The sequence below is a fragment of the Pelmatolapia mariae genome, linkage group LG1 (assembly GCF_036321145.2).
Source record: "Pelmatolapia mariae isolate MD_Pm_ZW linkage group LG1, Pm_UMD_F_2, whole genome shotgun sequence".
Classification (NCBI taxonomy): domain Eukaryota; kingdom Metazoa; phylum Chordata; class Actinopteri; order Cichliformes; family Cichlidae; genus Pelmatolapia; species Pelmatolapia mariae.
This window is the reverse complement of record NC_086227.1, coordinates 30,804,089-30,819,353: the sequence shown is the minus strand read 5'-3', so window position 1 is coordinate 30,819,353 and position 15,265 is coordinate 30,804,089. Positions and strand designations below refer to the sequence as shown.

The window sequence follows — 15,265 nt, the reverse complement described above, 5'->3', positions numbered from 1 at the left end:
AGTGTTGGGGAGTAACGGAATACATGTACCACCGTTACGTATTTAAAATACAAAATATGAGTAACTGTATTCCGTTACAGTTACCGTTTAAAAAGGTGGTATTTAGAATACAGTTACTTTGTTGAAATAAATGGATTACACGGCGGTACTTTCCTGTTTCATATTGTGGCGGGTCAGGACTGTTTGGGTTTTGTTTGACAGCTACGTTCTGTTGTTCCCAACCCGTTCTCACTCCCAAATCGTAACATTTTACGCTAGGTGACAAATCGTCAACATATTACGTTTTCGGGCACCCAAGGCGTTCCTACGTCACGACATCGGAAAACTGCGGACACATGAGAACCGTTTGGACTCAATCTACACATCTTCGCTTTTTCCCTTAAAATCGCTTTAGAAAACACTATTTCACCTCATTAAAGTGCTGGTTAAGGTTAGGAATAAGGTTATGGTTAGGTTTAGCGATAAGGTTAGGTTTAGGCTTAGGTATACGGTTATGGTTAGGTTTAGGCATAAGGTTATGGTTAGGTTTAGGGATAAGGTTAGGTTTAGGCGTAGGGATACGGTTATGGTTAAGGTTAGGAATAAGGTTATGGTTAGGCATAAGGTTATGGTTAAGGTTAGGCATAAGGTTATGCTTAGGCTTAGTGATAAGGTTAAGTTTAGGAATGCAGTACAGGGCTGGAAACCGCCGCGTACCATAACAACGTGGAAGGTCACCTTTCGCGTTCCTCAGGAACGCCGCAGGACGTGACAAAACGTCGGGATGTTACGCCTCGGGAGTGAGAACGGGCTCTTGTTCCAGGCGGCAGCATTATGGTTGCCATGGTTACAGGGTGACGCTCTTTCTCTGCGTGTTTCCTGGGTGAGAGAGCGCCTTTTTGTTGTTGTTGTTGTTGTGCTAAGCTAATAGGCAGAATGCTACAGGAAAGAATGTAGCATCATGGGCAGTGTAGTCCGAGCTGCAGGGAGAATGGACTGCCATACCCGTTATGTGTCTGTGAGCGCGAGGAGGGAGAAAAAGGCGAGTGGAAAAGCTGTCATCGAGCAGAAACGGGAGCTGGAAGCATGTAAATGTAATAATAACCACTGCAGCGAAGAAGAGTGCCTGACGAGCCCAGTTGTAAGTAAGCTGTTAAGACTCGACTGTACACTCTGTTCGTGTTTTCCTCCGAAACAATAAGTTCCGTTGGAGCAGCCTTTCAACGCCTCTCTTTGTCTCTCGCAAGCAAAGTTGACCCACACAACAAAGTAAAGCTATTTTTCGGCTACGAGCCCGACACGGAAGAGGTCCCTTTACTACGGTTCAGAGCCGCGGACCTTCAGTAACAATAATAAATCACACAGCAATAGTACATTCACGTAGTTGTAAAAAGCATGATAATATGTTAAGTAATCCAAAGTATTCAGAATACGTTTCTCTCATTGAGAAACGTAACGGAATACGTTACAGAATACATTTTGGGGCATGTATTCTGTAATCTGGAGTGGAATACATTTTAAAAGTAACCTTCCCAACACTGCTTATCTTGTAGCCTTGTAAATCTCTCCATGTTATCCATTGACTGTAGAAAAGATGGACGACGCGACACCGCCTCCTACCATTGTGCAAAAATGAAGCCAAAATATCCCGCTTGTGGAGGCTGCCATCTTGCAAATTTGGAGCCAGAGTCTGTGTAGTGACTTGAGGTGGAGCGACTGTGTAACGCTCCCGCCCACACACCTGCTGGACGTGACCGCAAACACGCCCCCCTACACTTTTGACGTAGCCCGGCTGCTCGAGTTTTTTTGCTGGTTTACCGCGACTGACGACTCGTTTAATTAAGGTAAATACAACCATGTCACTGTTATAAAATAAAAAAAAATACACACAGCTTATCATCTTATAGTTGGGGTGGCTGTAGCTCAGGTGGCAGAGCAGGTCAGCCACTAATCAGAAGGTCAGTGGTTCGATCCCAGGCTGCCTCCTGGCTGCATGCCAAATATCCTTGGGCAAGATACTAACCCCATGTTTGCTTACTGGTGGCGCCAGTGTCCGGCAGCCTTGCCTCTGTCAGTGCGCCCCAGGGCAGCTGTGGCTGTAGCTTGCCACAGCTGCTCTTCATGCAGCTGAGTACATCAAGTGTTTAAAACGGAAGCTGTGCAGGTCTGAGATCAGCAGCTTTGTGAAAACACCAAACTGAGGTCCTGTTAATGCTGATATATAGTGACACAGTTACATGAGTGATTAATCCTTTTGTTTTTTTGTCTTTAACTTTATCAATAGCTTTCACTACAGCACATGTGGTACTTTAACCTTTGCACTGTTTTCATCAGTTCATTTTGCAGTTAACATGTGAACATGTTGGATGATCTGTCTGCTGTCACTGGGTGGTGCTGAGGTCTGAATCTGAGGGCAGCTCCTGTAATCACAAAGAGAACAGAACCATCAAACTCAGATATAAATTTTATCCCTCAAAATTGAAATAAAGCTGATTCTTCTGTCCTCACACACTCAGGATCTGAAGTTCTTCTCTTACATTTTTTTTCAGTATTACAGTACACTACAGTACTTTAATCCATAGTTCCTGATTAATGAGGAGTTACTGAAGTACAAGCTTTTAAAAAAGATGTTACTGTCTTTACAGATGTGGCAAGAGACTGAAAACATGCTGTTGTTTGCACATATTTAATATTCAGCTCTGCACAGGAGCTGAAGCAGGGTGCAGCCTGTTGCTTTTACAGTATAATACTTGTAATAAAAGTACAGTAACAGTAATTAGTGACTGAGCAGCCCGGGGCGTTTCTCTTGATTTCTTTAGTAAATTCATTCACCTGCACAGATTAGCTAAACGAACCCTGACAGCCGAGTGCTCATTTTAGCTAGCTAGGTCTCAGGACCTAGCTAAGGACGGTAGTTACGGATTAGCTTACAAACACGTTTAACTTACCGAAAAAGTGCAGCGGGGCCTCGGGTCCTTCTGTCGGGTAGTCCGGTTTACTGAAGATCACCTCAGGCTGTCAGGTTAAAACAGTTGGTCGTGTTTTCGTAGCGTAAACGCTGGCCCTCCTCTCAGAGCCTACGCTCTATCTGCTATTCCCGAACAGAGATACGCAAGTTTCTCCGTGACTGCAGCTGTCAGTCAAAGCTGTTATGATGACGTTTCACCCCAATTTAACATCACTGCGGTAGGAATTAGAATCAAACTTATGGGAAAGGAGACCCCTTGGACATCAATCATGATGAGAACTATTGATAACAAAAGAAAGAATCTTTGGAAAAAAATTATCTAAGGAGAATAACATGGAGGAGGCGGGGTTTATGACCTATACTGCAGCCAGACACCAGGGGGCGATAGAGACGTTTTGGCTTCATTTTTGGGGTGCTGTCGCGTCGTCCATGTTTTCTATAGTCAATTATGTTATCCTTTAAGAGGGTTTAAAGTAGTCTTGCTCAAGCATCAAAGAAAGCAGTAGGTAATCAAACTCAGGAGATATTTTAAATTCCCAGAGGTGAGCAGTTTATTTACAGTGATTCCTATGATATGTGGAACTTCGTGTGGGGGAATTTTTGGTTTAAATCATGAATGCATATGAAATGGAATTTAAATTGCACTAATATCAGTTTTTGTTCTGGCTTTATTCAGCTTAAGACAAAATGGTGCCTTACAGTATGGATTAATCCTTCTTGTCTTCACTCACTGAATGATGAGAGAAAATGAGCCTTCCCGAAACTGACAAATACAACTTGTTATTGCAATACTGTTGAGCTGAGGTTAGAATAAGTTGCAGAAGAAGCAAAAAAGAAAGATGCAGCTGCATTTTATATCATTATTATGGTTAATGATCAATTACAAAAAAACTGAACATGGCATTACTTCAGGCAAACCAGGAAGTCAAGCTCAGCCCACAATCCCACTAAATTACCTCACGTTATCACTCACGTTTCACTTTATGTTTACACACTGCAGCGTATAAACATTTAATAAAGAAAAAAACTGCTAAAAACACGAGTAGCATAGCTCCAGCCAGGAACAAAACTACATCTACAGAGTGGTAGGAATACCAGGGCATTCTGTAGGACACTGCTTTCAGGTGAGTTGCTCCTTTGTGCCTCATGACAAACTCTATCCAGAAGAGGGCGTTATCCAGTGGCATTACTGGCTTATCTCTGTGCAGCCTGGAAAGTCTCTGCATGTTCCCCCTGTAGGAGGGATCACTCAGGACTTCCTCTATGGCCTTCAGGAAGTTGTTGTCTTTGTCCACTGTAGTTAATGTAAGTATCTTAGCGCCCCCTCTCTCTTTCAGACGTAGCAGGTTGTCATATTGATCAAAAAAAAAGGATATGCCCACAACTGGGACTCCGTGATAAATAGCTTCCTGGACTCCGTTTGTTCCTCCATGTGCCACAAATAGTTTTATTTTTGGATGTCCTAAAATGTCATTCTGTGGCATCCAGTCCACCAGTAAAGTGTTATTACCCAGAGTGGCTGGTCTGTCACCTTTATACTTCCAGATGACTTTCTGTGGCAGTTTAGCAAAAGCTGCAGCGATCTCATTTGCCATGTCAGCAGGAAGTTCAGTCACAAAAGTCCCCAGAGACATGAGGATGAAGCCATGCTCTCCAGAACTCTGCACAAAGTCCTCCAAGTGGTGAGGCAGAGGTTTAGCAGGTTTGCATTGGAACCCTCCAATATAAACAACATTAGGCATTGTGGGACGTGGGTACTCAAACACAAAGTCCACTCTCATCAGCCAAATATCTGCGTCGATCATTAACTCATTAAAATCATAACCAGGCCCAAGATATTTGTTAGCTATTTTCTGGTATACCAGTTTAAACGCCAGGCTGTTCTGTGTTTGAGTTATGATGTGTAAAACCATGTTTTTAACTCTCTGAAAAAAGGTCATCTCGACAGTATTGCCAGTTCCAGTCACAGGAATGTAAGATAATGGTGACGGGGCTATGGAAAAATGAGCCTCTGTACCTAATAACCAGCGAACATTATAAACCAAAGGAAGATTCAAATATTTGGCTAGAATGACTCCACCACCCCAGCAGGGGTCAGCAAGTAACAGGTCAAACTTGCTGTCTTTCAGTTTTCTTATCAAGTCATTGTCATCTAGTATTGCAGATACAAAATTAGCTACAGCTTTATGAACATCAAGAATTAAGCTGATCATCCCTCCACTCATTTGAAGAAAACTCGTCAAGGGGAGGGCCCCTCGTTCAAATTGTATGGCCTCAGACACAAGCCTTGTGATGAACTTCTGATCCAAGATGTTCTCCACTGGAACTGTAATGGTATTATAGGATGAGTCATCTTTTATGTACCAGCTGTTGCTGGGACGTAAAACAGTGATGTTGTGTCCTCTGGAGTGTAAAGCTTTTAGTAGAATGTTCATGTTTACCCAGTGGCTGCCTTCAGAGGGAAAGACTAAGATGTTGCCTCCTTCACAGGCTGTGGGAATAAGGATAAGCAGCAGGAAAGCAGTGCAGCAGCAGAGCACCCTCATCTGAAAAAAACAAACAAACAAAAAAGTTACCGACATGACTTCCTTTCTTTCATTTTGTTTAGCAGTGGAAATGCACTGTTTTGATTTCAAATAGCGTTTTCGTTTTTCCCCCTCTAACTCAGTTGCAATTTCCTTACATCGTTTAAGAGATAACATTACTTCCTCATTTTTCACCATTGTAAATTTTCCAATTTCGAAAGTCAGTGTGCTTGACAAAAATTGCATCGCATTAAAAAGATTTATTGAGGATGATCAGTCGTTAAAAGAGACTAACAGTTACGGTAATTCGTAATTAACATTATTTTAATTAATGCGGTCTGTCAGTTATTCAGTTTAAATGTGATTCCCAGACTATCCGCGTTCTGAGCACCATTTTCCGCAAAGTTAACTTGTACATTTCAGCAACATTCCTCAACCGACATAAAGCCAGCCACATTCACCCCGGTTTTCTACTTACTGTGATCACTATCGTTTCTTTCACCTGGAAAGGTTACAGTGTTAAGACGGCTGATTTGTATAGCGCAAAACCGAGGTGTATGTAGTCTGTACGGGAGGAGCTAAACCTCGACGCAAGACGTAGTAAAAACCAATATTTCTGAGGTACTCGAACGCAACAGTAATTTGTTCGTGATACTGTTTCTTATTGACTGACGAGTTCGAAGTGCATGCTAATCATTTACATCTGCTTATGTGACAACTTTCTCTACGAGTCTTTACGTCTTTAGCCTTGTTTTTTAATACATTCCCAAACTTATTCAAGTTAACGCCAGTACAGGACAGCATCAAAACAGGTTTTCTGTGATGCCATGATGTTGCTGCTTCAGCAGCGTGGTTTGTCATCAGTAGACTAATTAGTTGTACCTGTCTATTTCCTGCAGCAGCTTGTATTCAGTTTTAACATTGCTATAGACTGATATGGATCAGTTTATAACTTATATTCATTGTAATATTTAAATCTTGAGAGAGGAGGATAGAGAGGGAGAGAAAGGGAGAAAGCAGGATGAAGACAGCAAAGACAAAGAAGAAAAATAAACAAGAGTGGACATGTAGTCAGATTCATCAAAAAATTCTAAACTGTTTTACCCACATTCATTGATGGTAATTTCACATAACCCAGCAGTGTGCTGTAGTGTTATCAGTTATAAAACCCCTGGCCTGCTCTTATAATAATTATTATAAGATTATATTTTTGTTATTTTCCAGAAACTGCAATTCAAGTTGACTGAGGAGGATGGAGACAGAGAAAGAGGACTGAGGGTTGTACAAGAACAGGAATAGCAAGTGAGCAAACAGTGAAGCTGGCTGAAAAAAAAACTGTATTTTTCACAAAGTAATTTTTCATGTATTTCATGATTGCTTTGTGTGCTTTCCAGTAGCACACTTAAAAGTTGTTAGTCGACATTCTAAACAGGAAATATTGATATGATTGGTAGCATTTTCAGCTTCTCAATTCCAATTAAAGTCAAACACAGAAAAATCACAGTAGAGGAACAAAGTTCTATGCCAGTCATTTTATTGAACAGTGAAGCTCAGCAAAACAGAAGGAAAAGCAAAGCTCCCCTAGGGTGTTCGCCGTAAGCCCATGAAGGTTGGGACCAACCCCAACAGACAGACAGCAGGAAAAAGCCCAGAGGACTTTCCCAGGTCCCCTTTTGAAGAAACCAATAGTCCCACCTCCCTGCTGCTGAGAAACTTTCCAACGCGCCCAAAAACAGCAGGTGCAGGAACAAGTACAGGCCAGAGTCCGGCCAGGACTCTGGCTGAGGGCCCTGCCCAAAGGGGCACCCTTAGATTAACCCTTTGCTTTGCCTTCTGACAATAGGTCACAACATGGTCAACGTTCTCACATTAGTACAGCAAATAGCATAGTTTTTTATGATAATTTTATGATATACATCTGAATAATACTTGACCTAACTACATCAAATATATGGGTTTAATTCTTTACATAATAATAAAGACTCCAGTGTAGGTTTATAGTGTGTGTGTGTATATGATCACATAATCCATACAGTGATTTCATTATATTGTTTTCAGTATCTCTCGTACCATGCTACTATTTTCTAAGAGACGTATTTCTGAATGTGCTGCATGAAAAACGTTTATTGTGTGTGTGTGAGGGCAAAACACCTCGTGCTAAGACTCTATGTGAAAGTTACAGAATATATGTTCAGTGCAGATAGATATATAGTGTATATAGTTATATAGGTATAAATGTCATACAAAAATCCACAACAAGGAGGAGGAGAATTGGAATTCTGCAGTTACTTAGTCAGCAGAGTGTTGTTGACATTTATGCGCCATCCACAGCAGCAATCGGTGATCCCACTCACATGCAGGCACATGCAAAGCTGAGAGCACTGGCTTTTCTTTTAGTAAGTACTCATTAAAAAAAGTAAATCTTGTGGTTGGACAGTCATTTCAAGTGTTTTATTTGTGGAGTGCTCATTATTATGAAATCACAATATACATTCAGAAATATTTTAAGAAAATAAAATTCACAATAAAATGTAAATTAAATACAGCAGAAATACAATGGGGATTTTTTGTCAAAGTGCTGCATTACTAAAATCCTCCATCACTCACGTTTCACTTTATATTTACACATTCCAGTGTATATACACCTAATGAAGTAGAAAGTAATTAAAAGCACAAGTAGCATAGCTCCAGCCAGGAACAAAACTACATCTACAGAGTGGTAGGAATACCATGGCATTCTGTAGGACACTGCTTTCAGGTGAGCTGCTCCTTTGTGCCTCATGACAAACTCTATCCAGAAGAGGGCGTTATCCAGTGGCATTACTGGCTTATCTCTGTGCAGCCTGGAAAGTCTCTGCATGTTCCCCCTGTAGGAGGGATCATTCAGGACTTCCTCTATGGCCTTCAGGAAGTTGTTGTCTTTGTCCACTGTAGCTAACGTAAGTATTTTGCCTCCCCCTCTCTCTTTCAGACGTAGCAGGTTATCATACTGATCAAAAAACACAGGTATGCCCACAACTGGGACTCCGTGATACAGGGCTTCTTGGACTCCGTTTGTTCCTCCATGTGCCACAAATAGTTTTATTTTTGGATGTCCTAAAAGGTCATTCTGTGGCATCCAGTCCACCAGTAAAGTGTTATTACCCAGAGTGGATGGTCTATTACCTTTATACCTCCAGATCACTTTCTGTGGCAGTTTAGCAAAAGCTGCAGCGATCTCATTTGCCATGTCAGCAGGAAGTTCAGTCACAAAAGTCCCCAAAGACATGAGGATGAAGCCATGCTCTCCAGAACTCTGCACAAAGTCCTCCAAGTGGTGAGGCAGAGGTTTAGCAGGTTTGCACTGGAACCCTCCAATATAAACAACATTAGGCATTGTGGGACGTGGGTACTCAAACACAAAGTCCACTCTCATCAGCCAAATGTCTGCATCGATCATTAACTCACTAAAATCATAACCAGGCCCAAGATGTTTGTTAGCTATTTTCTGGTATACTAGTTTAGCCACCAGCCTGTTCTGTGTTTGAGTTATGATGTGTAAAACTATGTTTTTAACTCTCTGAGATAAGGTCATCTCGACAGTATTGCCAGTTCCAGTCACAGGAATGTAAGATAATGGTGACGGGGCTATGGAAAAATGAGCCTCTGCAAATATTAACCAACGAACATTATAAACCAAAGGAAGGTTCAAATATTTGGCCAGAATGACTCCGCTACCCGAACAGGGGTCAGCAAGTAACAGGTCAAACTTGTTGTCTTTCAGTTTTCTTATCAAGTCATTGTCATCTAGTATTGAAGATACAAAATTAGCTACAGCTTTGTGGATATCAAAAAATAAGCTGATGATCCCTACACGCATTTGAAGAAAGCTCGTCAAGGGGAGGGCCCCTCGTTCAATTTGTATGGCCTCAGACACAAGTCTTGTGATTAACTTCTGATCCAAGATGTTCTCCACTGGAACTGTAATGGTATTATAGGATGAGTCATCTTTTATGTACCAGCTGCTGATGGGACGTAAAACAGTGATGTTGTGTCCTCTGGAGTGTAAAGCTTTTAGTAGAATGTTCATGTTTACCCAGTGGCTGCCTTCAGAGCGAAAGACTAAGATGTTGCCTCCTTCACAGGCTGTGGGAATAAGGATAAGCAGCAGGAAAGCAGTGCAGCAGCAGAGCACCCTCATCTGAAAAAAAACAAACAAACAAAAAAGTTACCGACATGACTTCCTTTCTTTCATTTTTTTTAGCAGTGGAAATGCACTGTTTTGATTTCAAATAGCATTTTCGGGGTTTTTTTCTCTAACTCGGTTGCAATTTCATTCCATCATTAAAGAGACAACATTACTTTCTCAGTTTTAATGATTGTAAATTTTCCAATTTCGAAAGTCAGTGTGCTTGACAAAAAATGCATCGCATTAAAAGATATTTATTTAGAATGACCAGTCGTTAAAACACACTAACAGTTACGGTCCTTGGTAATTATCATTATTTTAATTAATGCAGTCTGTTAGTTATTAAGTTTAAATGTGATTCCCAGACTATCCGCGTTTTCCGCAAAGTTAACTTTTAAATTTTAGCAACATTCCTACGCCAACATAAAGAAGTCACACATTCACACAGGTTTATACTTACAGTATTGTTTCTTTCTCCTGTCAGTGTTAAGAGGGCTGTTTTGTATAGCGCCAAACCGAGCTGTATGTTGCCTTATTATGTAGATGGTAGGGTGGGGAAGGAGCTAAACCTCGACGCAAGACGTAGTATAAACCAATAATTCTGAGGTACTCGAAAGCAACGGGTTATTTGTTCGTGATACTTATGTTACTTATTGACTGACGAGTTCGAAGTGCATGCTAAACTATTACATGTACCTCGGTGACAACTTTGTCTACGAGTCTTTATTTCTTTGGCTGTTTTTTAAATACATTCCCGAACTCGTTAAAATTAACAACAGTACAGGACAGCATCAAAACAGGTCTTCTGTACTGTGTTGTCGATGTCATGATGTTACGGGAAAGGCGTAGATTTGGTTTTGGAATTGGTGGGAACGGATGATTCAACCACCGAACCCTGCCCTGTTTCTTTTTTTCCCCCCTTTTTGTCTTTGCTTCTTCATAAAAAAAAAAAAAAGGAGAAATATACTACCCTACATATGCTATTCTACATGCTTTTAAACCATTTAAAATTACAGTTCATAGTTTTATATGTGAATTATATCATGTTAAATTACTTAAGTATTTTAGGCTTTAGTTTTCTTCAGCCATATTCCAATTAAATCAGGTATCATACAAAAATAAAAATAGAGTCATGACAATAAAATATGACTTTAAGGACTTAACAACATTACTTCAGTTATAGTCAGTGTTGGGAAGGTTACTTTTAAAATGTATTCCACTACAGATTACAGAATACATGGCCCAAAATGTATTTTATAACGTATTCCGTTACGTTCCTCAATGACAGTAACGTATTCTGAATACTTTGGATTACTGAATATATTATCATGCTTTTTACAACTACATGAATGTACTATTGCTGTGTGATTTATTACTATTACTGAAGGTCCACGCCTCCTAACCATAGTAAAGGGACCTCTGGCTAGTACGTCGGGTTCCGTGTTGGGCTGGTAGCCGAAAACTAGCTTTACTTTGTTGCGTGGGTCAACTTTGCTTGCGAGAGACAGAGGGAGGCGTTGAAAGGCTGCTCCAATGGAACTTATTGTTTCGGAGGAAAACAGGAACACAGAGTCTTAATAGCTTACTTACAACTGGGCTCGTCAGGCACTCTTTTTGGCTGCAGTGGTTATTATTATATTTACATGCTTCCAGCTCCCGTTTCTGCTCAATGACAACTCGTACTTTTCTACTCTCCTTTTTCTCCCTCCTCACGCTCACAGACACATAATGGGTATGGTAGTCCATTCTCGCTGCAGCACGGACTACACTGCCCATGAGGCTACATTCTTTAGGGCTATGCCTGTAGCATTCTGCCTATTAGCTTAGCACAACAACAAAAAGGCGCTCTCTCACCCAGGAAACACACAGTCGCAGAGAGAGCACGCGTCACCCTGTAACCATGGCAACCATAACGCTGCTGCCTGGAACAACAGAACATAGCTGTCAAACAAAACCCAAACAGTTCTGAACCGCGACAATATGAAACAGGAAAATACTGCCGTGTAAGTAACTGTATTCTAAATACCACCTTTTTAAACGGTAACTGTAACGGAATACAGTTACTCATATTTTGTATTTTAAATACGTAACGGCGGTACATGTATTCCGTTACTCCCCAACACTGGTTATAGTACACAAACATCTCTTATACATTAGCACTAAGGGAACACTGAACGACCTGGTGGTTTTTGTCCATAAAACTACTCATCTAAGATTACCACAAAGTAAAAGATCTCTCAGCAAAATTATGCAACATTTTAGGCACACTGTTGCCCCTATCAAATCAGTGAGCTGGGATTTTTTATTCTAAACGTGAACTACTGTTACAGCAACAGACATGGACTACTGGTGCCCCACACAACAACTTAATGTCCACTATGTGAAGGAGCCAAACACATGCTTTCTCCTCTCGTTAACTGAGACAAACTGCTGGCATATTGGTTTTACATCTATACTGTCCAGTCTCTCCTGGTAGACATGGCATACAGCAGCATTGTTTAATCTCATTTGAGTCATTGTTGACCTTAGCCATGTTTTTAGTTTTCTGAGAGCACTGAAGCTTCTTTCATCCTCAGTACATGCGTTTTATCCTCAGATTAAAATGATTATTATGTGCTAGGGCTGGGCGATATATCGAGTTTTTTTTAAATATCGATATATTTTCATACGAGATATAAGATGTGACAATATCGTTTATATCGATATAGTATATGTTACGTTATAATTATACTTGTGGAGCCGCAAGTTTGCCTCTCTTTCGTCCACTTTTGTCTCTACGCAACATTACTCGGCCTCGTCTCTCCTTCACTGAACACAACCCCCCCTCCCGCATAGCTTCACCTGCAGGGAACGACAAGATGAACACGGCAAATCTCCGTTAACGAGTTACCGCAGATCGCCCCGTGCTGGGGCTGGACGGCATCAACGTGTTAGCGAGCTAACCGCGCTAATGACATGCATGGCCTAAAATCCTTTCATTTTCTCAAAAACCGACAGTGCGCCTTATGTATGAATTCTGGTTGTGCTTACTGACCGCGAACCGATTTTATGTGGTACACGGCGCTCAGCAATCTGTCAAAAAATGTTTTAGTACGACTTTGGTAAGCTACGGAGCTGCACCGCTTGATGGATAGGGCTTTGGAGTTGACGTCACGCCGCAGTGCATTGTGGGATCGCGGCGCCATGTCAGTAGGCCAGAAAGCAAAACAAGCGCACAGTGTTGGAGTGTTGGAATCGGGAATGCCAGAACCATGCTCAAAATCAGCGCAAAAGACAAAGGGCTGTATCGCGACCGATTGCGCCCAGACGCCAAGAGACGGTACTTTGAAAAAATTGCGTGCATCGGTAATGTGGACCCGTATGAAATAAGGAAGTGGAGTGGAAACCCAGACGACCTACCTACCGCCGTTGTCCTGTCCCGATATCTTCGCATACCTTGTCTGTGGAGTCAGCGCATACACAGCGAACCAGTTTAAGAATTATAAATCCCTGGAGGCCCACATCCAATTCACAAATGGCTGGGTGCAAGATTTGTCCATCTTTAAGCCTCCACGCTGCGAGTGCGTTGTCGTTAAGACAAAGGTAAGTCGGTTTGACCTTGATAACTTTCTAAACAACTTCCTTGTTACAGTTTTTGATTTGCACGTACAGCCAACCCATCTATATTAGCCTTGGTTCCTATTGCAACGCTGGAGGATTTGTCACCATTTCTGGATACACTGCAGGACCACAGCAAAGCAGTGAGTTTGTGTGGAATAGAAAACTATTACACCAACTACACTACACAGTCACCCACATTACCCCAATCCCTGGCGTGTTTACACAACAGAGACGCTGAGTCCCTTGGCCTTCCAGATCTTCAGGTGCACTGTCTAAAGTTTCTTACGGCAGCAACTGTTACAGAGGCGCATACTACTGTCAGGTACAAACACAAATCTTTGTTACCGGCGCCGACCACTGTGACCTCGTTGTAAGGACACAGAGAGACCTTGCTGTGATACGCATCTTCCCTGATGTGGATTTCTGGGAACTGCGTTTAAAGCAAGCACAAGACTTCTTTCTTAAAGTGTGCCTTCCTGAACTTGTTGGGAAATACTTCTCCAAACAACGTGCCGCTCTAAATAGCCTGTAATGTTTCATTTTGTGGTTCAAGATTGATGCCAGCTGTGTGTTGCTATGTAAATAGTTAGCAAGTACATAAAAATGAAATGCAAAGTACATGTGAACAGATCAAGAATAAAAAACAAACACACAAATATACTATTCTTTTCTGTTTTATTGAAACTACTTCACACAAAGTACAATTATTTACAATGAACTACACATGCAACACAACAGCTTTATGAATACTCAACAAGAGCAAGTTTCATTTGGCCCTGGTTTGACAACCACACTGGGGCACATATTCACCAAAACACAGCAAACCTTAACAATCTTATCAAGCAGTGTTGTGTTTATTTCTGCTCTGCCCTGTTCATTGCACACACAATCCTTCGTCTGCCCTTTAGCTTCTGTGATGCTGTCTGTCCGATCACCACTGTCCACATTTGCAGCTGGTACCTCAACCTCCACTTGTCCAACACAACTGCTGTCCACTGCCTCCATGACATTGTGATTTTGTTGTTGGTCTTCTGTCAGATCTTCATCGATCACTTCTGCACGGGGCACACCTTCAGACTCTGCAGCTGCATAACGAAAGATAAAATTAGTGCATACACATAAGGTAAATGTACACCAATATTCCAATGACAGGTGTGTGATTCATCTGGAAGTTATGTGCGGATTAGTGTACAATGATAGCAATTTAGTATGTTTTTAGAGGCCCATGTGCAGTGTTGGTGCCCAGTCTGGATTTGTTACATCCATTTCATATGCTGGTTTGCCTGCAATAATGCCAAATCATAAGCTACTCAGTCGACATGACGTGGTTCTGCAGCATCACACATTAGCATGTTTTATCTCATTATCTATGACCTCAGCGCATTGAAAATAACACTAAAAGCCTTTTAAGAGTGATATGAATTAACTTAGAACTCACCGGAAAGGAAATGCCGCGAGCAAACCAACAAAAAGCTGGGGATTGCAGAGAACTCGATATCCGCTCGTCTCACTGCTGCAATCCAAGCCTGACGTCTTTCTTTAGTAGTATCGGATACATGGGATCCCTCACGTTGCCTCCAGGATGGAAAACGATGAAAAGAGAGCCCATTATCCAGCTTCTTGCCTTCACGATCGTGTGATCTAACGTTGCAACCAACAACACAACACGTATGAACCATAGCTGAAGCTGTATCCTTTGTCTGGCCTACTGTCATGGCGGAAGGGGGCGTGGCCCACCTCCCGTGACATCACGCTCCAAAGTCGGAGCATTACGGCTACCGTAGTCTGGAGCCTAGCGGAGTGATACGTACTGTGATTCAACGTAATATTACCGTATTGTGTGTGTATAAGGCCCATAAATGGCACCTGTTAAGAGACATGGTTACAAAGTCACGCAGTAGAACTTGGGAATAGAGCAGCTGCGAAATCTGTCTTTGTTATTATGCTCATCGTCTGTTAGTTTACATTTTGACTGCACAATTGTGAGCTTTTTGTTATGCACAAAAACAACATTGTTTTCTTTTA

At 41.6% G+C, this 15,265-nt stretch overlaps 2 protein-coding genes across 2 annotated transcripts; both read right to left on the bottom strand.

Annotated features, from left to right (window-relative positions):
- Positions 1-3,612: 3,612 nt before the first annotated feature.
- On the bottom strand, positions 3,613-6,050 carry LOC134619821 (UDP-glucuronosyltransferase 2C1-like). The gene is made up of 2 exons (XM_063465671.1): positions 5,951-6,050; positions 3,613-5,493 (listed from the first exon to the last, which is right to left on the bottom strand). The coding sequence occupies exon 2, from the start codon at positions 5,491-5,493 to the stop codon at positions 3,913-3,915; it is 1,581 nt and encodes a 526-aa protein (XP_063321741.1). The 5' UTR covers positions 5,951-6,050; the 3' UTR covers positions 3,613-3,912.
- Positions 6,051-8,071: 2,021 nt separating this feature from the next.
- Positions 8,072-9,652, bottom strand: LOC134630808 (UDP-glucuronosyltransferase 2C1-like). Its single transcript, XM_063478504.1, has one exon. The coding sequence runs from the start codon at positions 9,650-9,652 to the stop codon at positions 8,072-8,074; it is 1,581 nt and encodes a 526-aa protein (XP_063334574.1).
- Positions 9,653-15,265: the final 5,613 nt, after the last annotated feature.

Excerpts from the sequence above, each read along its gene's own strand:
- LOC134619821 (XM_063465671.1), bottom strand. The coding sequence starts at position 5,493 with ATGAGGGTGCTCTGCTGCTGCACTGCTTTCCTGCTGCTTATCCTTATT.
- LOC134630808 (XM_063478504.1), bottom strand. The coding sequence starts at position 9,652 with ATGAGGGTGCTCTGCTGCTGCACTGCTTTCCTGCTGCTTATCCTTATT.